Source organism: Bos javanicus, chromosome 12 (assembly GCF_032452875.1).
Source record: "Bos javanicus breed banteng chromosome 12, ARS-OSU_banteng_1.0, whole genome shotgun sequence".
NCBI classification, from domain to species: Eukaryota; Metazoa; Chordata; class Mammalia; order Artiodactyla; family Bovidae; genus Bos; species Bos javanicus.
This window is the reverse complement of record NC_083879.1, coordinates 79,315,859-79,340,776: the sequence shown is the minus strand read 5'-3', so window position 1 is coordinate 79,340,776 and position 24,918 is coordinate 79,315,859. Positions and strand designations below refer to the sequence as shown.

At 46.1% G+C, this 24,918-nt stretch overlaps 1 protein-coding gene across 1 annotated transcript; it reads left to right on the top strand.

Moving 5' to 3' along the window:
- Positions 1–13,551: 13,551 nt before the first annotated feature.
- Positions 13,552–23,245, top strand: METTL21C (methyltransferase 21C, AARS1 lysine). The gene is made up of 4 exons (XM_061435326.1): positions 13,552–14,011; positions 17,891–18,042; positions 20,292–20,409; positions 21,984–23,245. The coding sequence occupies exons 1-4, from the start codon at positions 13,903–13,905 to the stop codon at positions 22,376–22,378; spliced, it is 774 nt and encodes a 257-aa protein (XP_061291310.1). The 5' UTR covers positions 13,552–13,902; the 3' UTR covers positions 22,379–23,245.
- The last annotated feature ends 1,673 nt before the right edge of the window (positions 23,246–24,918 follow it).

Here is a 24,918-nt window from a genome sequence, read left to right as displayed (position 1 = left end):
GACACGACTGAGCAGCTTCACTTTCACTTTTCACTTTCATGCACTGGAGAAGGAAATGGCAACCCACTCCAGTGTTCTTGCCTGGAGAATCCCAGGGACGGCAGAGCCTGGTGGGCTGCCATCTATGGGGTCGCACAGAGTCGGACACGACTGAAGCGACTTAGCAGCAGCAGCATATGACATGGTTTTTATACATGGTCTTGTACAAACTTAAACTCTTTCATTAGTTCTAACAGTTTGTTGATAGAACGTATAGATTAATCCAGATTGAAAATCCTTCTGTGTGAAATTTCTTTCCTCCTTTCTAACCACAATACCTCTGGTTTCATTTCCTCGTTTTTATTGTACTATCCATACCAGGAGTACAAGACTGACTAGGAAAAGTGATCGCAGATACCTTTCTTTCCTCCCTGTCTTTGTCATTTCCCTCCATTTAATGTACATGGTGCTGAGGGCTCTCAGAGGATCCATTTTATCATGGTTCATGAAGTTCCCTTGCTTCAGCGTGCGTGCTCAGTCACTTCAGTCGTGTTTGATTCTTTGCCGACCCATAGACTGCAGCCCACCAGGCTCCTCTGTCCATCGGGTTTCCCAGGCAAGAATAGTGGAGTGGTTTGTTGCCATGCCCTCCTCCAGGGGATCTTCCTGACCCAGGGATGAAACCCATGTCTCCTGAGTCTCCTGCATTGTAGACGGATTCTTCACCGCTGAGCCACTGGGGAAGCCCAGTGAAATATTACTCAGTCATAAAAAAGAATGAAATAATGCCATTCACCGCAACATGGATGAACCTAGAGATTGTCACAGTAAGTAACGTAAGTCAAACAGAAAAAGAGAAATACTGTGTGATATCCCTTATGTGCAGAATCTGAAAAGACATGATACAAATGAACTTATTTACAAAACAAAAGCAGACTCACAGTGAACAAACTTATGGTTCCCAGGGGAGAAGGACAGGGGGAGTGGGCTAGACAGGGAGTTTGGGAGATACTTGTACACACTGCTGTGTTTAGAATGGAGAACCCACAAGGACCTGCTGTAGGGCACAGGGAACTCTGCTCAGTGTTACGTGGCGGCCTGGATGGGAGGGGCGTTTGGGGAGGATGGATGCATGTGTATGTAGGGCTGAGTCCCTTTGCTGTCCACCTGAAACTATCATGACACTGTTAATCGGCTCTGTGTGCGTGCGTGTGTACTCAGTTGCTTCAGTTGTGTCCAACTCTTTGTGACCCCCCAGGCTCCACTGTCCATGGGATTCTCCAGGCAAGAATACTGGAGTGGGCTGCCAATGCCTCCTTGTCAGTTCACTCACTCAGTTGTGTCCAACTCTTTGCAACCCCATGGACTGCAGCACACCAGGCCTCCCTGTCCATCACCAACTCCCAGAGCTTACTCAAACTCATGTACATTGAGTTGGTGATGCCATCCAGTCATCTCATCCTGTGTGGTCCCCTTCTCCTCCTGCCTTCAATCTTTCCCAGCATCAGGGTCTTTTCCAATGAGTCAGCTCTTCACATCAAGTGGCCAAGGTATTGGAGTTTCAGCTTCAGCATTAGTCCATCCAATGAATACTCAGGACTGATCTCCTTTAGGATGGACTGGTTGGATCTCCTTGAAGTCCAAGGGACTCTCGAGAGTCTTCTCCAACACCGTAGTTCAAAGGCATCAATCCGTCGGTGCGCATCCTTCTTTATGGTCCAACTCTCACATCCATACATGACTACTGGAAAAACCATAGCTTTGACTAGATGGACCTTTGTCAGCAATGTCTCTGCTTTTTAATATGCTGTCTAGGTTGGTCATAGCTTTTCTTCCAAGGAGCAAGCGTCTTTTAATTTCATGGCTGCAGTCACCATCTGCAGTGATTTTAGAACCCCCCAAAACAAAGTCTGTCACTGTTTCCACTGTTTCCCCATCTATTTGCCATGAAGTGATGGGACTGGATGCCTTGATCTTCGTTTTCTGAATGTAGAGTTGTAACATTTAACTGGATGTAAATTTATATTTTCCATTTAACTGGCTATACTCCAATATAAAATAAAAAGTTTAAAAAGAGAGAGTTTAGATCTGTCAAAAAAAAATGTTCAGAGTGCCTTGCTTGCTAGGGATCTATTATTTCATGAGAAACCCACTCTGAGAGCAGCAGACTTACAGAGCAAAGGGTAAGAGTTGGGCTCTCACGACTGGTGAAAAGCGGAAGAAGGAAGCACCTCACTCTCTGTTGTGTTGGGTTCCTGGAAAGTCACTCTCCTTCTAGGACAGAGCCCTCAGAGGCCGGCTCGTTCCAGGCTGGCCAGCCAGGAGGCTGGAAGGTCACCCCACATGGGGTGGTTTGAGTTTGAGTGTTCTTGCTGAACATCCAGGAAACAAGTGTAAGAAGAAAGATCTTTATTGGCAGACGTCCTAACAAGGTGGTTTATGACAGCTCATCTTACCTCTATCCCGCTGAAATGGAAGTTTTGTTGAAGGTCAGAGTCAGCATTTGGGGGAAATCAAGACAGGTTAAACTTTGGTCACATGACTCAGAATTTGGTGTAGGGTTGTCTTCAAGCTGGGGCCTCCATTTTGGCTTTTCTTTAACAATATCTTCATTTCCAATATTTTTACTCTCTCTCTCCGTCTATGCATGGGTGAGTGTGTGAGTGTATGTGTATGTGTGTGTGTGCGTGAGATATGTGTCTTCTCTCTCTCTGTCAGATACGTCCCCTTAACTTAAGTTCATTCATTTCTCCTCTGTCTGCATCTTGGAGTTCAAGCCCACAGATGCCTGGAGTTCAAGGACTTAAGCATAATTCTCCTACCAGTTAATAAAGAGGAAGGAGTAATACGAACACATTGGGAAAAAAGATTAAACTTCTTAGTGCTTAATATGAAATACTGACACTGGAGAAGATAAATATAAAGCTTACACTTCACTACAGAAACAAGGGCATAGATCACAATCTTGTCAATAAGTAGTGTCAATTCAAAGAATATTTACAGCCAGTCTATTCATAAGAATAATTTAAGCGCCCCATAATCTTACAAGTCATGTATGAAAGAAGTAAAATTGACAACCTAAAAATTTACATTGGTTTCCCTTGTAGCTCAGTCAGTAAAGAATCTGCCTGCAATGCAGGAGACCCGGGTTCGATCCCTGGGTTGGGAAGATCCCCTGGAGAAGGAAATGGCAACCCACTCCAATATTCTTGCCTGGGAAATCCCTTGGACAGAGGAGCCTGGTGGGCTACAGTCCATGGGGTCACAAGAGTTGGACACAACTTAGCAAGTAAACCACCACCAAAAATTCACATGATACTACCAATAATGGGTTTTCAAGCCAAAGAAACTTTATCAATATATCTTAATTGAAATAAATTTAAATGAACCTTGACAGAAGAAAAAAAATTTATTAATGTTTTATCTTCTCTAAGAAATGTATTGGTACCATATAAAATAGTCAAAAAGTAGGCAGCCTAAAATTTAGGAAATATTTTTAAAACATTGCAGTAAGTTAATTTTGTATTATACTAATACAAAAATTTAATATATTCTTACATAGTTATATTACATAATACAGTTAATTATTACAAAATACACAATTATTACATTGTATAGTTGTAATTGTATACTGTGTTATACAGTTATCATTTTATTTATTATATGTAGTAAATCATGATTATTAATACATTATTTTTAAAATATTCTATTTTTCATTAAAATTTTTTTATTGAATGAAAGATTTTTTAAGTTCTATAGTGCTTTACAGTTTTCAAAAGCTTCACATATATGGTTTATATAATCCCATAATAAATCTCCCTCCCCACCCCCGGATGGTCCCTCCCCTCTTCCTCTCCCCACTGGTAACCACTAGTCTGTACTTTATATCTGTGAGCATGCTTACTTTTTTTATTCACAAGTTTGCTGTACTTTTTAGATTTTACATATATAATAATTATTATACTCTATTGTTATATATTATATCATATAGTTATAATAATTATATTTGTTATATATAATAAATCATGAATGTTAATATATTATTTTTCACCTTTTAAGATTTTGTTAATTTTGGTGCTTTCTTATTTTAAATAAATATTACTTTTGGACCTGAGTTTGTATTCATAATTAATTTTTTTTTCTTAAAGAGTATATTCCCCCCAGATTGCATAAACATCAGAGCCTGCCCCAAAGCTGGAGTCACCCTGGTCCCAGATAAACCATCCTGTCTTCCCAAGGTCGTAACTTCTGGCTTCCAAAAGCATCAAAACCCCAAGGATTCTGTATTCCAGGCCTGCACCTAAGTCTAACACAGCCCAGACTGTGGTGGCAGGAATCCGTTCACTTACTACTGTGGCTTTGAGTTCCCTCTTCGTTTATGGCACGTAGAGGTTTTCTTTTCTTTCATTCTTGGATATGCATTTCTAAAGCATCTTTGAAAATAGTGTTAGTCACTTAGTCGTGTCCGACTCTTTGTGACTCCGTGGACTGTAGCCCACCAGGCTCCTCTGTCCATGGGATTTCCCAGGCAAGAATACTGGAGTGGGTTGCCACGCCCTCCTCCAGGGGATCTTCCCGACCCAGGGATCGAACCCCAGGTCTCTTGTGTCTCCTGCATTGGCAGGCAGGTTCTTTACCGCGAGCGCCACCTGGGAAGCCCGAAGCTTACAGAAGCCCTGTAATTTTCGTAGCCAGTTTGTATCCTTTGTCTCCCTTGACTCCTAAAAGGACCTACAGAGAAGTACTTAGGAGATGTTATCATCTCTAACAGAGGAAGGAAAGGGAGCCTATGGGTGTGACTTCTCTGGGAACACACAGCTGGCGAGAGGGAGGGCTGGCTCCGAGGGAACCGCCTCTCTACTGCTTCATGCCCGTCTCACGCCTTTCACCTGGATCGATACTGAAATCATTCAGTACATCTTCCTAAATCCACGACCGCACGGCCCTCGATGAGCACCCGTGCTTCTCAAATTGAGTCTGCCCGAGAATGAGGGGAAAGAATGAAAGGAACGCTCCATGGCGACTCATCCCAGAATAGTCCCACCAGGTAAACATTCTTTCCTAGGCAAAATCTGTTGGGAAAAAATGATCTTTCTGAACACGGATGGGTCAACTGCTGTTGCTAAAACCAGAGCATGATGAGTTACTGCTAAGCCCCTCTAAAAAGCACCATTTCCAAGCAGCTGATGGCGATACGGAAAGAACAGATGGCATTGGAGGCATCCGCTCCTGGCAGGGAGCTGGGAGGTTGTTGCAGTCATTCTGCTTCCTAGATCTGACAATAAACCTGGAACCCAGGGAACATCTCCCATACTTACTCTCAAAGTTGACTTACTGTGAGAGTTTGTTTTTTTTTTCCAGACCAATAAATTCATTTGGTTCCATCTAGCCTACTATTAAGATAAACATCAAAAAGTTACGCTTTACTAAATTTTAAATTAAGAGCGATGTTACTAGCAAACTGAGCTTCCCTGATAGCTCAGTGGTAAAGCATTTGCCTGTCAATGCAAGAGATGCGGGTTTGATCCCTGGGTCAGGAAGATCCCCCAGAGAAGGAAATGGCAACCCACTCCAGTTTTCATGCCTGGGGAATTCCATGGACAGTGCTCGGAGCCCGGTGGGCTACACTGAGCCTGGTGAGCTACAGTCCATGGGATCGCAAAAGCGATCGCACAACTTAGAGACTAAACAACAATTAGCAAGCTCACTCTTGTTTCATAGATATTTCCATGTCAGGATTTCTTATGTAACCTATTTCCTAAGTATGACATTCCTCCACGTGATGAGTATCACAGGCTTATAGCTCAGCTCCAAAGCACTCTTGGCTATTTCAATGACATGAACCTTGGCGATGACCAATTGTGATTTGTACATGGTGACAGTCGAAGATTCTTCTAAAATAATGATGACATTTCTTTGAGGGGACATCTGTCTTTAAGAACTGGCTTGAGGAAAAAGTGAAAATAGAAACAAACAACCAAGTACATCTCTTCTCCAAAATGCATGGAACTCCTTCAAGACTACTGTGGTTTCCTGTCAGAGCCATTTGATAAGAAGGATAATTGACAGGAAGCCAGCCCTTTCCATGTGATTGAGTGTGGACTCAGATGCTTAGGACCAGGCTTGTGCTATTTTTAAAATGAAAAGACTGGAACGTCACTCGCTCTTTCCGAACATATTGGATCGCTTCACTCATATTCTTTCTTCTCTCCTCACTGGTAATGTGTGTCATTATACAAAGGGTATTTCAAATGAAACAGAAGCATATGCTTCTATGTCCACATGGCTGACAAAATTTAAGTGTTACCTGAATGTTTTTTAAACTCTGACTTTAAAATTTCTGATGGTAGTCTCTCTTTAACAAGACAAGGCATCCATCTTCTTTATGTTTCAGCCAAACCAAGACAAGAAGAATTCTACTGTAAGGTCCTGCTGGGCAGGCTTTCTATGTCTGATTCTCCACAGTGCTGACTGGTCTAGACCTTTACATTTCCCCTTAGCAGCATCAGTGAACCCTTGCCCCTGGCACCTTCACGGGCTCCCCAAGAAGTCTGGCAGGTGAAGGGGTATGCTGCAGCCCTAGATTATTGGGTTGGTCAAAAAGTTTGTTCATATTTTTCTATAAGATGATGTGGAAAAGTATGAACCAATTGGTTGGCCAACCCAGTATTTGACATGAGTATCATAGACTTTGAGGCACTGTATTTCCAAATTATTGAGGGGTCAGAAATTCTGGAATTGTGACCAAATATTATCTGCATAACACACTGAAAAGCCACACACTTTTTAAATGTTAGTGGTTACCAGGCTTTTGGAGAACATCTAGTTCTCCACCAAGACTCTCATCTCCCTGGAAGCGTATTCCCACCACAGTCTCCCTTATAAGTAAGGATGGTGTGTGTTAGTCACTCAGTCACATCTGACTATTTGTGACCCTGTGGACTGTCGCCCACCAGGCTCCTCTGTCCATGGAATTCTTCAGGCCACAATACTGGAGTGGGTTGCCATTCCCTTCTCCAGGGTATCTTCCTGACCCAGGGATTGAACTCAGGCCTCCCACATTGTAGGCAGATTCTTTATCATCTGAGCCACCAAAGAAGCTGTAAGTAAGGATAATGGACACATATTTGTCTGATCAGCAACTCTTCCTTGGCAGAACTTTTGGGGAAGGTTATGTGAAAAGCAGTGAGTCTCTTGTTCATATTCTGGGTTGGGACCAGTGGCTCATGATAAGTGGTGATGAAACAGTTATTGTCTTTGGTCTCCTGGAAATGCCTGCCTATTGAGAGGGAAGCATGGAAGTAGTGAAAAAAAATGGCATCATCTAGAGGTTTCAACTTGAAGAACGGCTCCATTCTCTCAGGATGCAGTGGCCAATGAAAAGTAAAGTGAAAGTCGCTCGGTCCTGTTCAACTCTTTGCGACCCCATGGACTGTATGAACCCACTGGAGTGGGTAGCCTTTCACTTCTCCAGGGGATCTTCCTGACCTAGGGATTGAACCCAGGTCTCCCACATTGCAGGCAGATTCTTTACCAGCTGAGCCACGAGGGAAGCCCAAGAATACTGGAGTAGATAGCCTACTCCTTCTTCAGGGGATCTTCCCGATCCAGGAATCGAACCGGGGTCTCCTGCATTGCAGGTAGATTCTTTACCAACTGATCTATGAAGTTATCTTCCACTGTCGAGAAGATGAGTCCCCATTTTTAAATTGTGTTTATGAAAATAAGAAAGTGGGCATGTACAGGATGGCCGGGAGGAGAGGAGGGCCACACACAAAATTACTTGTTTGGGGCTCAGCTTCCCTCTTGGAGTTGCCAGCCCTCCTCCTTGTGATCCTGCCAGATGCTTCTCTCACCCGGACCAGCCCTGTCTAGAAGGCAGAACTTATGACCAAGTTAGACCAGTCAGAATCGTGTCCCCCAGGTCCTGAATCTGCAGTTGCACAGGTGGAAGGTGACTGTGGTTGAGGCCCCCACGGCACTGTTCAAAGAGGAGGCCATGAACTCCTGATGCTACTGAGCCGTCTAGGACCAGAGCTGCCCTGGGTCTGTTATTTCTGAAGCCCTGATGCTCAGCTTTTTCATTTGCTTCAGAGAATGACCCAGAGCCCTTCCAAGCAAAATTCTAGTCCAGCCCACAACTTGGACAACATACAATTTAATACAAGATGTGTTATTGATGACCTTCTAGGCCACCAGATGCTGTGCCAGATTCTTTCCAGTGTATAAAATTTCACTTCTTACCGTGGGCAGAGAACTGAGACCATCTCACTATTCCTTGGACACATCTGAGCGCTGCAGCCTCTCTCTCTGCATCTATGCTGACTTGTTGGTGTAAAGACGGCCCAGAAGCCCTCCAAACATAGAGTAGAATGGTTCTGAGGGCTGTGTTTTGCCTCATTTCCAAGCCTTTTCCCACGTGATTAAGTTTGTATTGTCCCCTGTGGTAGATGCATGCGTGCCTGTCTGCTCAGTCATGTCTGACTCTTTGCAACCCCATGGACCGTAGCCCACCAGGCTCCTCTGTTCATGGGATTTTCCAAGCAAGAATATGGTACTGAGTTGCCATTTCCTTCTCTAGGGGATCTTCCCAACCCAGGGACTGAACTGGCATCTCTTGCGTTTCCTGCATTGGCAGGCAGATTCTTTACTGCTGAGCCACCTGGGAAGCCCCTCTGTGGTATATATACCACTTCTAAACATCCTTCTCTGGATTATTCTCCTTTCCTTGTCCCGCCCCGCCCCCCACCACCCCTCAAAATTCTTTCAAATCCTTGTCTCTAGGTCTGGTCCTGGGAGAAACCAGAAAAAGCCAGGGGCTGCAATGCTGGGTCTCTGTGGGGCTGTAGCTCAGAATCCAGCGTGTATTAGCCACTCTGTAAGTGCAAACGCACCCATTTTATGGATGAAGACCCTGAGCATGAGGAGGCAGGGTTTAGCCTGCTGGTAGACGGTATTTGCAGGATGGCAATTAGAATTTACTCTGCATGACAACTCCCACCCATCGCCTAGACTAGGGTTCTCAACCTGGACCCTGCTGACCTTTCTGGTGGGATGGGTCTTTGCGGGGTGGTGAGAGTGCGGGGGATGTCCTGAGTGACGTAAAACGTCTGGCAGTATCCCCTCTCCCAGCTGTGACAAGCCAAAATTGCCAGATGGTCTCCAAGTTGCCAAACTTTTCTGGGAGGAAAGGAAGGCTCCCCTTGGTCGAGGACCACTGGCCGAGAGAGTTGGAAGACAGCCCAGTGGTACCTTGGGATCCATGCTGATGCAGGAAGGCAGAGTGGCCCCATATATGCAGCTTTCTCCCTGAGCCTGCGTAAACCTTTATCTGGGCTTCCCTGGTGGTTCAGTTGGTAAAGAATCTGCCCACAACTCGGGAGACGTGGGTTGGATCCCTGGGTCTCGAAGATCCCCTGGAGGAGGAAAAAGCAACCCGCTCCAGTATTCTTGCCTGGAGAATCCCATGGACAGAGGAGCCTGGGAAGGGACAGCCTACGGGGTCATAAAGGGCAGGACACGACTGAAGCAACTGACACACACACAGACTTTTATCCAACCTTGCATCTTCTGGCTCTAAACCTGGCCCACTGTCCATCAAGCTAGTTCCCCATGATCAGTTGTTTCGGGGCTCGGCTTGTTACAGAATTCTTTCCGATTGTGCCCAAATCTGCCTCCTGGAAACTTACTTCACCAGTGTGCCCCGTAGAGCCAGGCAGAAGGCTAATCCCTCTCAACCAGCGGCACTTCAGCTATGTGAAAACAACCCGCTTGTCCCTTGCCCTGTGGATGGACAGCTACCGCCCGCCGGGTGCTACAGACATGCTAGGAACAGTTGTCCGGTGGGGAGTTCAAACTCTTAGGCTCTTTCTTAGACCAATTGCCAAGAATTCTCAGGAGCTGAGTCTGTGTTCTGTAAAGCCTCCAGGTGGTTCCAATGTACCCCATCCACAGTTCAGCCTTCAGGAACCTTGGACTAACTTACTCGAGCTCTGGGCAGTAGACTTCTGATTTGCTTCCAAAAGCAGCTACCAAAAAGATCGATTCTGAAAGCAGTATTAAAAAAGCAACTCTTAATAGAATATTCCATAGTAGCTCAAAGACACACATACTTCTATCTGGTTTCATTTCTAGTCAAACAGCTTTTATAAGGTTTATACAAAAAAAAAAAAAAAAAAAAAACCTAGAAGTTGACATTAAAAAACGTTGGCCAGGCTTCCTTTCCCAGATATTGGAATTAAAGAGATCCAAAACATCTTTTTTTTCCTCTGTCCTTTTCTTCATTGTAAGGCATGCAGGATAAATGTGTGTGCGTGTAAACATACACACCCACGTAGTGTATAACTTGCGATCAGTTTTGAAGAGTTATCTATGGACATGTAATGATGGCCCTCTTACTGCTGTCTCTACCAGGGATGATGATACCTGGTGGAAAGGAGTCAGCAAGTGCAAGCCGCAGTCAGAGGACTGGACCATTTGGGGAATAAGAGAGCTTTCGAACCGAATGCCAGACTTGAAAAAGACTGCAGGTCACCTCCTTCGTTTACGGGAGGAGGAGAGGAGACAGTCGGGAGCAGAGCACGTCTAAATGAAGACCCAAAGTGAACAGAAATGGACTAGCGGGAAAAAAGTGACAGCAGAAGAAAGGCTTCCAAATTTGGGTAACAAAATAGGCTCAGATCTATTCAAATTCAATCATTCACTCAGCTCATTGGGTAAGCATGGTGCCTCATATATGTGAAGATCTATTTAAATTCCCATTTGCCCAAGGCTTTAGTTTACAAGCCCTATCTTCTACTCTAAATGTTTCCAGGCTACCTTGATGAGCACACGATCTTCCTCCTTCTTAAATTGCCCTTTATTTCACTGAAATCAATGACAACAGCTTGCTTTTTTCTTGGAAGACTTTTCTGACTTCTCATTCACTCCTGCCCCAGCTAACTTTACTCCTTATACGACTGTAAGCCTCTCACTCAAGCCCCTTCTTATGGATAGACGTTCTCTAGTCCCTCTCAGGGCAGAGTCTTCTGCTATTTTTGGCTGCTGGAATCAGGGTCTAGGAGAGAGCCCACTCCAGACAGGCCCTTTCATTCCCCCACAGGAGCTGGGCTGATGAGCATCCAGAGTGCAAGTTTGTACGAAACCCCAACTGTCCACCCTCCACTGTTTTTCAAAGTGAAACGTTAAGTCTACATTTCAGTCCACATCACAGCCACTGGATACCACAGAGAAAAAGGTCTATTCTACTGCTGTGATTTTCTGCGTCTTTTGAGAGTGATTCCTTTTCATGTTGAAAAAATTGTGTGTGCGTGTGTGTGTAAGATAGAAAATTGAGAAAGCCATAGAGAGAAGGAGAAAATTCTAGCAAAATATGTCTGGGTACTGGTGGGTAATGCTACCCTAAATAACTTGGATTTCCACTGGCTGGCTTTTGTTCATAAAATGCTAATCCACTCAGGTGCAGACCTCTATAAAACATTGAGGATACAAGGCTGTACAGAAATCTCAACTCTCTTCTGCTACATAAGGTAAAGATCTGTTTAAACTAACAGTTTGAAATTATTTTGAAGGCACTAACAAGAAGTCCTTTTCAGAACTTCCCAATTCTTTATTAAATATTAACCTATGTTATAGAGCCTATGGTGTATTGAGCTAATAATGAACACTAGGTAGACTACTGTAGTTATTTTCAAGGTTGCTTTTTGGAGGAAAAGTTAATTTTTCATGTCAACTACAATAATGGGGAAGGGAGTCATCTCATTCCACAAGGAAAATTATTACTTGTTACTGAACTGAAAACAGATCTCCTTTCCTTGCATGCAAAATGAAGAAATGTCTTAAATTTGATGCTCGGGGTCCCATGGTGCTGGGAGGGTGTCTTGTAAAGAGCATTGTCTTGATTATTCTCTGACTTCGGAGATGAGAGTAGCATCTAATACTGTATGTGTGAGAGGTTTTGCAGAGATTACCTTGATTAATTCCTACAACCATCACCTGAGATCAGAATCACCCTTATCTGCATTTTCAGCAAAGATACTACATGGCAGAGCCGACATCCAAATGCGGGGTCCCTCCCTGAGTGCTGAAAATACCCTAGGTACTCACCAACAACCAGTCAGCTGTCTTTTAGGGGAACAATTAACTTCCTGGAGTTGGGGACAAGTTGAAAAGATGAAGCAAGTAAATATCTGCAAGAGAAAAAAATTTCTTGGGTCAGCAAATTGGGGTAAATATTTGTTTGATTCTTTATTGTTCCTGTTCAGTCCCTCAGTCATGTCCAGCTCTTTTCTACCCCAGGGACTCCAGTGCACCAGGCTTCCCTGTCCTTCATCATCTCCTGGAGCTTGCTCAAACTCATGTCCATGGAGTCAGTGATGCCATCCAACCATCTCATCCTCTGTCGTCCCCTTCTCCTCCCTCCTTTAATCTTTGCCAGCAGCAGAATCTTTTCCAATGAATCAGTTCTTTGCATCAGGTGGCCAAAGTATTGGAGGTTCAGCTGCAGCATCAGTCCTTCCAATGAATATTCAGGGTTGATATCCTTTAGGATGGACTGGTTGGATCTCCTTGCAGTCCAAGGGACTCTCAAGAGTCTGCTCCAGCACCATGGTTCGAAAGTGATTCTAGAGCAAGTGAAAATGCTAAATTACATTCACAGCAGCCTCCATGGTTTGAGTCCTGCTAAACATTGATGGCAGGGCACACAACCCTTCCAGGTACAGAATAATTTAGTAACGGTGTGGCCAGTGTGGCTGGCTGCTGTCCAAGGTTGGCTGAAAAAAATATGATGGGGCAACTGCGGAGTGTAAAAGCAGATGAGGAAAATAATTTACATTTTGTTTAAAAAAAATGGAAGACTAGAAAACATCCCTGTGACAACTAAGCGTTATGAGTCACTTCAGGGAAAAAATCAGCCAGAAAACCCATGGCTGAAGTGAGACAACTCGGGCTGCGTCCCACCTCATGGTCAAGAACGTGGCCCCTGCAGTTGGGCCTCCTGGACCGAATTCTTGGCTCTGCCTCTGGCCGGCTGCGTGATCCTGGGCTGCTTTCGAGTCTCTCTGTGCCTGAATTTCTCTCATCTGAGAAGAGGCGTAAGAATAGCATCTGCTTCATAGGTTTGTTGTGAGGATGAGACAAATCGATATGCTAAAAGCACGAGAACAGAGCTTGGCAGCAACCCGCGGAGTCCCGCAGGAATGCCACGCGTTCTTATTTGGACGCTGAGCAGTGGTCCCCCCAGCTAGGTCCTTTTTTTTTCCTCCCTGAATTGGTAGGGTTTTCCTGAGCTGCTTTTCACTTTTGCTCTCCTGTTTCTCACCACGGCTCTAGGAGGTAGGCAGATATCATTATCTTTCCCTTTTTGCTGATGAGGAAATGGCACGGAGGGAATTAAGTGAGTCGCCAAGAGTCAGAATAGGGAGCCAACAAGCTTCCTGGCGCTCAGCCCCTAGAGCTTTCTACTATCTTGCGCTAAAGCCTCAGATGGAAAGGCAGCAGTCTTGCCTTTGGGCCAAATGCATGATGTCATCAAGCCTCGATCCACAAGATACTCTCAACCATACGTACCGCTGGGTCAGGCTTTCTTTGTCAACATTCAGTCCCCAAAGCTCTTAGAGATACACTTCAGACCACAGCGAGGCAGCGCCTGTCTCGCTACCAGAGGCTCTGTTTCTGCCTTTCTCCAGGCACAGGAAAGTTGGAGCAATGCTTCCTCATCTCCTTCCACTTTTCTCTGCAGCACCAGGATGGCAGCTCGGGGTGGCTGCGTTCCTCGTCCAAGGAACTAAGCTGAAAAGCAGGTGTTCTTTCCGGCTCAGCAGATGCTAAGGCGATAACCTGCACCTTGCCGAGGCTCTGGGCAATTTAGACCCGGCGGAGCACTCGGACCTGGCCGGCTCTCTCCTCCCCAGTGGCCCCGTGATGGACGCGTGTCTGAGCTCCGAGCAGCAGCCCCGGCCCCTGGACGAGGGCCCGAGCCCCCCGGACAACGAGGCTCTGCACACAGATGGCACCAGCAAACGCCCGGGAGGTAACCTCCTTCCTCACCTCTCCACGCTCTCACTTGGGGATGGCATTTTCCAGTGAACCTCAGGGGCCAGACAGTCCATTTCCTTTGAACTCTAGATCTTTTTCTGATCATGAAACGGTAGGATGCCCTTATGCCAGCAGAAGCCTGGCAGTAATGGTAATAATCCCTACGTCCACAACTTTGTCTTCTCCAAATTCTAGGAGAGTCAGATGTTTGTTAATAAGAACTTTTAAAACAGAAATGAAATCTAGATTCCTTCCTGCTCTTGGCCAAAATGTATTCCTGGCAGCCGCAGTCTACAGTGAATCCTCGTAAAGCCATTTTCCCATTAGGACAACATAACCAGTCAGGCTTGCATTTCTGGACAGCGAATCAGTAGGAAATAAGTAACAGACATAACAAATGATGTCATAAGAGCCAAGTTATAACATTCAAAACATGTACAGTCGTTGATCCTAGGAAATTCTCTTCCAACTCTGCTAAACCAGGACGGTATTTATTTTTACTAAGTTGTTTACATAAAAATGCGACTCTGCCTATCTCCAAAAGCTGACCTCTCTAAAACTATCAAGTGAGCATGTGTGTGTGTGTGTGTGTGTGTGTGTGTGTGTGTTAGTCGCTCAGTTGTGTCCAACTCTTAGCAATCCCATGGACTATAGCCCACCAGGCTCCTCCATCCATGGGATTCTTCAGGCAAGAATCCTGGAGTGGGTTGCCATTCCCTTCTCCAGGGGATCTTCCTGACCCAGGGATCGGAGCCAGGTCTCCCGCATTGCAGGCAGATTCTTTATGGTCTGAGCCACCAGGGAAGCTCCTACAGGTGAGCATAGATACAATAAATGAAAATCATGCGCAGTCAACACAAATTTCTTTATCTTTGTAGCAAAGAAAGGGGTCTTATAGGAGGGATATTTTTATGCCCATTTTCTTTACAATGTTGACCCAGAAAGGAAGACCATCAACTTATTGTTTGTCATCCTATGAAAGGATGAGCCATTTGTAGAGCAGCCCATCGACTTTTCTTTCAGTCTTGAGAGAAAAGTTAGCTTCCATGTGGTGATCTGTGAGAAGAAGGAAAGAAGGACCGGTCTGGCCAACGTGGAAGGGCTGGAAACTGGCAGGAAGTGCCCTGGGTCCCTGATGGTCTGCCTGCTCCAGTGACCAGAGGCTCAGATGGAAGGAGGGCAGCCCACGACTCCCTCCTCTTACCCAATGGCTGGTCCAGCTCCTGCATTTTGGGAATTTTTGCAAGCTGTTTTTTTAAACATGGCCATTGTTAAAATTTAAGTCATATAAACATACAATGAAATGGATTACATAAAGGGGAAAGTTATATGAAAAATCTTAGGTAATAAATACTCATGTCTCATCATGAATTATCTTCCCACATCTTACGATGATCTGTGCTCTTGAGGCTGTTGGTGGATGTCGCACCTGTGGTAGAAACGCCCATGATGCTCAGCAGCTGCGTCTCTTCCCGGGGGACGGCCATGTTGGGAGCACTGTCACCATGGTGATGGCCAAACCCTACAAATCAGTGGTTCCTCATGCTCCCAGCCTGGTTGTTGCATGCTCCTGGGCACCACATGATCTGTTCCTCTGCCTTCTTGCTGCCTCTGAAACCAGAACTCAGAGTCAGCTGCTCAGCCTATGGGAGAAGATGGGTCCTCTTTGCTGTGTGATAAATTTGAGGTTCATGTTGTTAGATGTCAATAGCTTCCCTTATAAGAAGTTGGTGAGAATCATAGGCCCCCTTCTCTCCCCAGGGTCTCTCCAGGGCACATGGCAGGAAAAGACGATGTCTCAGGACTGACTTGGCCACTGTGCCTCAGAAGGTTCTTACAAGCTTCAATGAAGCCTGCGTTTCTTGTCTTTGTGGTCAGGACAGAGAATTCTCCTTCCGGGGCTGGAATAGTCTAGATCAGAACCCACGGCTGAGAGCTGCAGGTGTCATTCTGTTAATTTACAAACCGGTCACTTGGCTCACAGAGAAGGCACTGGCACCCCACTCCAGTACTCTTGCCTGGAAAATACCATGGATGGAGGAGCCTGGTAGGCTGCAGTCCCTGGGGTCGCTACACGTCAGACACGACTGAACGACTTCACTTGCACTTTTCACGTTCATGCATTAGAGAAAGAAATGGCAAGCCACTCCAGTGTTCTTGCCTGGAGAATCCCAGGGACGGGGAGCCTGGTGGGCTGCCGTCTATGGGGTCGCACAGAGTCGGACACGACTGAAGTGACTTAGCAGCGGCAGCAGCACTTGGCTCACACGAAAATCAAAGACCATTTGAACACTTTTTTATAAAATGCAACACAAATGAATTTCTGGAAAAACAAGATGAAAAAACGTACAAAGGCATAATACCCAGTACAAGCTTCAGTTTCTCATAATCAGATTCAATAGGCATGGTCAAGTTTTCGTAAATGTTTGTAAGTGTTTACTCCACATGTCTAGACTCTTCTGACTGTGACCCTCTTACAGGGATTTGCAGAGAAAGCTGCAACAGAGAACTGCTCTAGTACAGGCGGAATTCAGTGAAATGTGAACTCCGAGGGGTGGACCCCTGATTTGGCTTCTTCAAAGGCCCCCTACCCTTCACCCTGCACTCAGCCTCGTCTTCCTTCCTGAACATTTATTTCCGACTAGAGCCCTACACAAGCTCACTGACAGCTCCCTTCTGCTATTCCATCCCTGGTTACCTCTCCCCAGGCACAGCTCAGGCAACAAAGGCTGGTCTCATGCACCGTCCCCCACCCAAACTCCTCGCTACCCATGCCTCTCCCTGGGGACACCAGCAGTGCCCCCCTCTTCTGTACATGACCCCCCCATGTGATTAGCATCCTCATTCTGACCTTTTCACTCTTTTTTTTATTAAATGCTGAAACCCTCTGGGAAACCTGTGACTTCTGGGCTTCCATGGTATCATCCCTGATCAGGTGCTCGTTTCCTCTCATCTTATATGATATCTGAGCACCGCTCGAGTGGGTCATGAGTGTAAAGGAGTATTTAAAGGAAGAGTAATTTAATAGTCAGGGCTCAAATGACAGCCTCCCCCAGGGCTGTGCAGCTGGCTTGTCTTTGGGTGACCTGTACCTTTTGAGGAGCGGTTGTAGAAGGACTTAAGGAACATGTTCCAGCCACCATGTGGGATGTTACTTCACTTCAAGGCCTAAAAATAGTCCAGTGTGTGCCTGCCCGGGTCCTCCTTATTGCAGACGACTCAGTCGTGCCATCCTGCCTGGTAGTAGAGCTGCCTCCTCACGCCCAAACCGAGGGAGGGGCGGATCCACACCCATCTCTGTCCGAAATTGAGGGAGGGGCCTGGGGCATCCCAAGGCGTCATGTCATCTGATAAAAATCCCCATCGGACTGTTCCGTCCCAGTCACCCCATGACATTCTGTCTGAGCTAGTTTGTGACCATTGTCACCAATAACATTCTCTGTTTCTAGAAGATGGCTCAATCTTTTCCCATTTGACTAACTGTACCTATAATTAGTATATTTGCAGTGGATCCACAAATCATGGGGGCCTTCCCTTGTGGCTTAGCTGGTAAAGAATCCACCTGCAATGTGGGAGACCTGGGTTTGATCCCTAGGTTGGGAAGATCCCCTGGAGAAGGGAAAGGCTACCCACTCCCATATTCTTGGGCTTCCCTTGTGGCTCAGTTGGTAAAAAATCTTCCGGCAATGCGGGAGACCTGAGTTCGATCCCTGGGTTGGGAAGATCCCCTGGAGAAGGGAAACGCTACCCACTCCAGTATTCTGGGCTGGAGAATTCCATGGACTATATAGTCCATGGGGTCGCAAAGAGTTGGACACGACTGAATGACTTTCACTTTCACAAATCATGAAGCCTGTTATTTTTGGTCCCACAGACTCTAATGAGATAGAAGCATCACTTCGAAGCCTCCAGAAATTTGTTCCTACGAATTACGCCAGCTACACCCAGGAGTACTATCGGTTTGTGGGCAAGAAGATTGTCATTCAGGAATCCATCGAGAGTTACGGAGCGGTGGTGTGGCCGGGGGTGAGAGGGCCGTGACGTCGGGGCGTCCGGGTTTCTGGGGATGGGAACAGCACTTTTGTACAACTGTGTTGCCTTGGGCGCCTTGCCAAATGCTTTAACGTTCTGTGCTTCTCAGATGGAGGGTCCCTGGCTGGCCCTGAGGGTGAGGCTGGTGTGCTTAGAAGCTGCAAGAACACAGCGTCTCTCCTAGAAACCATTTCTGCCACGCTGTGTTTCTTGAAACACTCTTTTTTAACATTAACATAAACTTGAGCATATTGGGAAGTAGGATGAAAAATTCGTATGAATTGTTAAGAAAGAAAATCAGAAGTCTTTAGGGTTTAGATTTTGCAGTGGGCAAAATCTTTGGGGCCGTGTCCAACAACCCTCAGGGGGTCCCCCCGCTTTCACGGTGTGGCTGAAAGTGAACGTTAGTCCCTCAGTCGTGTCTGACTCTTTGTGACCGTGTGGACTGTAGCCCGCCAGGCTCCTCCACCCATGGGACTTCACAGGCAAGAATACTGGAGTGGGTTGCCATTTCCTTCTCCAGGGGATCTTCCCAACCCAGGAATCAAACTGGAGTCTCCTGCATTGCAGGTGGATTCTTTACCGTCTGAGCCACCAGGGAAGCCCCGGGGAGGTGGAGGAGGGTTTGCTAAAAGATGTAGCTGCTCCTTCGGGAAGACCCATCCCCGGGTGGCACCCACCGGCCCAGCTTCTCACAGGGCACACCTCACAGGAAGGGCACCTAAGCCACCGCTCCAGAAGCCCTCAAGTCACATGTGAGTCTTGGTGGCCCTGGTGACACTCTTCCAAATGGTGAAACCCCCACTCTGCATAACGATCCTTTCTCAAGATCCAAAGGACGCCTCTCTTCAAAACGTCCATTCCCAGCCTGCAAGTTCATGCCATGGGTTGGATGCTGGAGCCACCTCGCACCTGTGCTTCAGTTTCCATCCCCCAACTCCTGGCCGCCCCCTCCAAGCCCCTTGAGAGGAGCTAAGGATGAAATGGACAGACCCACGGCCTTGGGTATGCCACCCGCCCTGGGGCAGGCCACCGTGAGTGCGGCTGGCGTGTCTCACATGATCCTGGCCACCCCCCACCCCTGCCACTCCAGCCTTAGCTACAAATAGAAAGTGAGTCATGACAAGTCCCGAGCATCTGTCAGAAGGCGAGGCCTAAAGGTGTGTGCACACTTGAGCTTTCACACTGGTTCTTCAGCTCAGGACTCACGTTCCCAACCCGGGTCACGCCCTCACGCTCACTCCCCTAGTCTCTGTGGCCCCCCGGCATCACTAGCTGACCGCCCCCACCCCACACCCCCCCGTTGGCTCACACAAAACACCTCCCGCATCCACACACATCAAATTCCCTTTATCTCTTCACAGACAGGAGGCGGGCAGAAGGGAGTGAAGAAACAAGGAAAGGGACCTTTGGTTTTCTGTGTAAAAATGGATCTAAATGTATTCACCTTGGTTCTTTTGGGCGGAGTTGTTTTTGTTTTGACTGTGCAAAGTATGCAATTTCTTTGCTACCACCCAAAGCGTGATCCATGGGCTGGCTGATTAGAAAGGCAGACTTGTTAAGAGTTGCAGTCCTGAGCCCCATCAGACCTACTGCACGCGGCGGGGCGTCTTTAACCAGGCTCCCCAGTGATCCGAGTATGCACCAGAGTCTGGGAAGCACTGTCCTCCTAGAGTGTTTATTAGATGAGCTACTTAAAAGAAAAATGACTGCCCCGCTGTCCAGTGTAGCAGGCAAGGTCCGGGGCGACCCGCTTGCTGATGGGCTCCGGAGGGAGGTGTTGAGAATTTTAGAGCCCAGCGGTCTTCCAGCAGGTTGGGGGCCTGATGCGACTTGCCCAGGGTGAGGGGCTGCTGTCCTGCAGCTCCTCAACTCTTGCTTCTGGAAGAGCTGAGCTGCTCTTCCTCCTGGGGGTTGATCAAGAGTCTTCGGATACAGGCCCTTTAGCAAGTCGGCATCTCGAGTTCCTCTGATGCAAGTTGCTGCTGCTGCTGCTGCTGCTAAGTCGCTTCAGTCATGTCCGACTCTGTGCGACCCCATAGATGGCAGCCCACCAGGCTCCCCCGTCCCTGGTTGCTCCTTTCATATTCCACAGGTCAAAACACTCCGTGGCACGTGTGCTTTGATTCCTGTGGACCCCTCAGTAAGCTGGAACTGTGAACATGCCTTCTAGCAGTTCACTGGCGGTGGGAATAGGGGTCTCTGGTTTTCAGTGTCCAGTGACAAGTGTGAATGTTTTCCAGGCCATGGCGTTGTGCCAGTATTTGGAAGAACACACAGAGGAACTCAATCTCCGAGGTGCTAAGATACTGGAAATCGGTGCTGGACCAGGCCTCGTTTCCATCGTGGCCAGTATTCTAGGTGTGTCTGTGTGTCTATTCTCGACCTTGTTTCAAAAGATGCTTACCAGGACAACAGTAGTAATACATGTTGACTGAATGATGGGCTGTGGTTTAGGTGCTTGGCCGTGATCGCCCTCACTGAGTCCCCGCAAACGTCCAGGCCAGAATGACTCCTGTTATCCCTGAGATAAGATAATGGCATCTTAGAGACACTGGAGAAGGCGATGCCTCCCCACTCCAGTACTCTTGCCTGGAAAATCCCATGGACGGAGGAGCCTGGTAGGCTGCAGTCCATGGGGTCGCACAGAGTTGGACACGACTGAAGCAACTTAGCAGCAGCAGCAGCAGCAGAGACACGAACATCCAACCCAGTGCTTAGCATGTGAGAAAGTTGACATCCTGAAGGGGTGACTCTCGAGTTCCGGTTGTAAACAGCTATGTTATGCTGTGCCCTGCTTTTCATTGCAACTATCATAACTAAGGTTTTAGAAAAAAAAGAAACCAAGTCAGTGAATCCAAGATGAAAACAGATTTACACCCCAAACACCAGCTGTGCGTCCTGGACGCTGCGTAAGAGGTGGCTGTGTCTGGTCTACTTCTGCCTGTGTGATTACACATCTATCAAAATCAGTCTGGAAATACGGCCATCTACTTTGTGAACACTGATCACTTTCTTTAAAATGCCTAAAATTAATTTAGTACATTTAATAGGGGGGAGAATCATACAAAATAGATCATCCCCTGTGGAAAGCTTTGTGCTGATACCTTCCAGACGAGAAAACCAAAATCTTCAGATAAACACAGTTTTAGAAGGAAAACATCATGCATTATTATAGAAGTGAAAGTGTTAGTCACTCAGTCATGACTCTGCGACCGGGCTCCTTTGTCCAAGGGATTCTCCAGGCAAGAATACTGGACTGGGTAGCTATGCCCTCCTCCAGCGGAATCTTCCCAACCCAGGGATCGAACCCAGGTCTCCTGCATTGCAGGCAAATTCCTTACAGTCTGAGTCACCAGGGAAGCTCCAAACCTTGGTATGTTAATTATTCTGAAATCTCCCCAAACACTGTTTTAGTTTTTTAAAGTTTAAAAAACTTTTAATTTTGTTGGAGTATCATTAACAATGTTGTGATACTTTCAGGTATACAGGAAGATGATTCAGTTACATGTATACAGTATCTATCCTGCTTCAGATTCATTTCCCATTTAGATTATTGCATAGTACTGAGCAGAGTTGCCCTGTGCCATGGTTTCAGTTTCTTAAAAGATGGAACCGTTATTCTATCTCAGTGGTTCTCAACCAAAGGCGGAGTCTGACCCCTGAAGGACATTTGGCAATGTCAGGGGACATTTCTGAGCATCCTGCCTGGGGGTTGGGTGGGGAGGTGCTGTGCACCTCGTGGGTGGGGACCAGGGATGCTGCTGAATGTCTTACAGGGCACAGCGCGGGGTCTACCCCACGAGAAAGAATCCAGCCCGGATGTCCACAGGCCAAGGTGGGAAACCCAGCTCCATTCTCCCCCTGAGAGTATGTGTCCACTGGGCTGCCCCGGTGTTTCCAGGTACTTAAGACAGGCTTTCTCTCTCTCTTAGGGGCTCAGGTCACGGCGACAGATCTGCCTGATGTGCTGGGGAACCTACAATACAATCTCCTAAAGAACACACTCAACTGCACCACGTATCTGCCGGAAGTGAAGGAGCTGGTGTGGGGGGAGGGCCTGGAGCAGAGCTTCCCCAAGTCCACGCTTTACTACGATTACGTGCTGGCCTCCGACGTGGTCTACCACCATTACTTCCTGGACAAGCTGCTCGCCACCATGGTGTACCTCTGTCAGCCAGGGACGGTGCTGCTTTGGGCCAACAAGTTCAGATTCAGCACCGACTACGAATTTTTAGACAAATTCAAGCAAGTTTTTGACACGACGCTCTTGGCTGAATCTCAAGAGTCATCGATCAAACTCTTTAAAGGAATACTAAAATGGGACTGAACAAAACAAAATGCCTTTCAAAACATTAGCGGGTCTGTTGAACAGTGTTAGAAATTTTATAAGACGGCGAAGGTAGTGTGTAGAATCAACGTGTCTACCTAGAATAAACCTGATTGTTACAGCAACTCTCTAAAATAACCTATTTAGGATTACCTGGTTAATCGAAATATACACAGGCACAGCACGAAAACATGAAACTAGCTTTGCTGGCTTCCTAGAGTTCTCAACTAAGTGTTTAATAAATTTTACATCAACACATTAACAAGTGATGTCCCCTTGTTATTTCTGCTGGAGAGCATGGTCTTAAACTTGTCAATATACTTTTGTCAGCAGACTCTACTTCATACAAATTTTAGCTGTAGCAAAAGGAGAGGGTACAGAGTAATAGAAAAGTTATAGGCTTAACTTACAACTTTGGAAAACTCAGCAGTGGCCACAGAACTGGAAAAGGTGTTTTCATTCCAATCCCAAAGAAAGGCAATGCCAAAGAATGTTCAAACTACTGCACAATTGCACTCATCTCACTTGCTAACAAAGTAATGCTCAAAGTTCTCCAAGCCAGGCTTCAACAGTATGTGAACTTAGAGATGTTCAAGCTGGATTTAGAAAAGGCAGAGGAACCAGAGATCAAATTGCCAACATTCACTGGATCATCGAAAAAGCAAAAGAGTTCCAGAAAAATATCTGCTTCTGTTTTATTAACTACACCAAAGCCTTCGACTGTGTGGATCAGAACAAACTGGAAAATTCTTAAAGGAGATGAGAATACCAGACCACCTTACCTGCCTCTTGAGAAATCTGTATGCAGGTCAAGAAGCAAGAGTTAGAACTGGACGTGGAACAGCGGTCTGGTTCCAAACAGAGAAAGGAATACATCAAGGCTGTATATTGTCACCCTGCTTATTTAAGTTATATGCGGAGTATATCATGTGAAATGTCAGGCTGGATGAAGCACAAGCTGGAATCAAGATTGCCGGGAGAAATATCAATAACCTCAGATATGCGGATGATACCACCCTTATATAAGGCAGAAAGCCAAGAGGAACTAAAGAGCCTCTTGATGAAAGTGAAAGAGGAGAGTGAAAAAGTTGGCTTAAAACTGAACATTCAGAAAACTAAGATCATAGCATCCAGTCCCATCATTTCATGGCATAGATGGGGAAACAATGCAAACAGTGACAGACTTTATTTTTTTGGGCTCCAAAATAACTGTAGATGGTGATTGCAGCCATGGAATTAAAAAGATGCTTGCTCCTTTAAAGAAAATCTATGACCAACCTAGACAGCATATTAAAAAGCAGAGACATTACTTTGCTGACAAAGGTCCAAATAGTCAAGCCTATGGTTTTTCCAGTAATCATGTATGGATGTGAGAGATGGAATATTAAGCTGAGTACTGAAGAATCGATGCTTTTGAACTGTGGTGTTGGAGAGTCCCTTGGACTGCAAGGTGATCAAACCAGTCCATCCTAAAGGAGATCAGCCCTGAATATTCATTGGAAGGACTGATGCTGAAGCTGAAACTCTAATACTTTGGTCACCTGATTTGAAGAAGTGACTCATTGGAAAAGACCCTGATGCTGTGAAAGATTGAGGGCAGGAGGAGAAGGGATGGCAGAGGATGAGATGGTTGGATGGCATCACTGACTTGATGGACATGAGTTTGAGTAAGCTCCAGGAGTTGGTGATGGACAGGGGAGCCTGACGTGCTGCAGTCCATGGGGCTGCAGAGTCGGACACGACTGAGCGACTGAACTGAAAAGACTGATAGGCGTTAACACTGGCTGAAACTGAAAAATACAGAAACAGTGCTGGGACGAGGCCTCAAACTAGTGCTGAGCACAGTGTACCAGCCCCTGGTGCTTCTTTCAGAAGGTTTCACCTGCATCCAGCTCTTTCCACTGTTTTCAATGGTGTGGTGCAGACACTGGCCAGCAGCACCTCAAAGAGGAAAACTGTCTCAGTTTTTAATAGTACTATTTTGCTAGTGTCATCATTTGAATCAACCATCAGCTGCTTTGCAGTATTTCTCTATTGGCTTATTAAGAGATGATATATCCTGTATGCTGTTGGCTTGTAACATAACTCTCACAATGAACCTCTGTTAAGTAAATTATTGGCGAAGACAGTCTCTGAAACAACCAGCAAACAATTTGCTGAAACAATTTATCTCCTCAGGAGATAAGTTATCCTTAACAAAATTTCAGTCATAATCATGGTTATCACTAAAGACTGTTTCTCTGTTTCTAAACTTTACATAGATGAAATCTAACTGTGTATATTCTTTTATGATATGCTTCTCCACTGAATACTGTATTTATGAGACTTATCATGTGTTAACTTGTAAAGCATTTTTTGAGGTTGATGTACATTTTCCAAATTAATTTAGTAATTCCTTTTTATTTTTTTTTGAAGTAAGTATGTATAAAAAATAAATGTGCACACCATTAGACTACCATTTTGGGAATTCTCTGGTGGTCTGGTGGTTAGAATTCTGCCCTTTCACTGATGAGGGTGTGGATTTGATCCCTGGTAGGGTC

Coding starts and splice junctions, on each gene's coding strand:
- METTL21C (XM_061435326.1), top strand. CDS start 13,903: ATGGACGCGTGTCTGAGCTCCGAGCAGCAGCCCCGGCCCCTGGACGAG. Junction 14,012..17,890: donor CACCAGCAAACGCCCGGGAG/GTAACCTCCTTC, acceptor TTGGTCCCACAG/ACTCTAATGAGATAGAAGCA. Junction 20,410..21,983: donor CATCGTGGCCAGTATTCTAG/GTGTGTCTGTGT, acceptor TCTCTCTCTTAG/GGGCTCAGGTCACGGCGACA.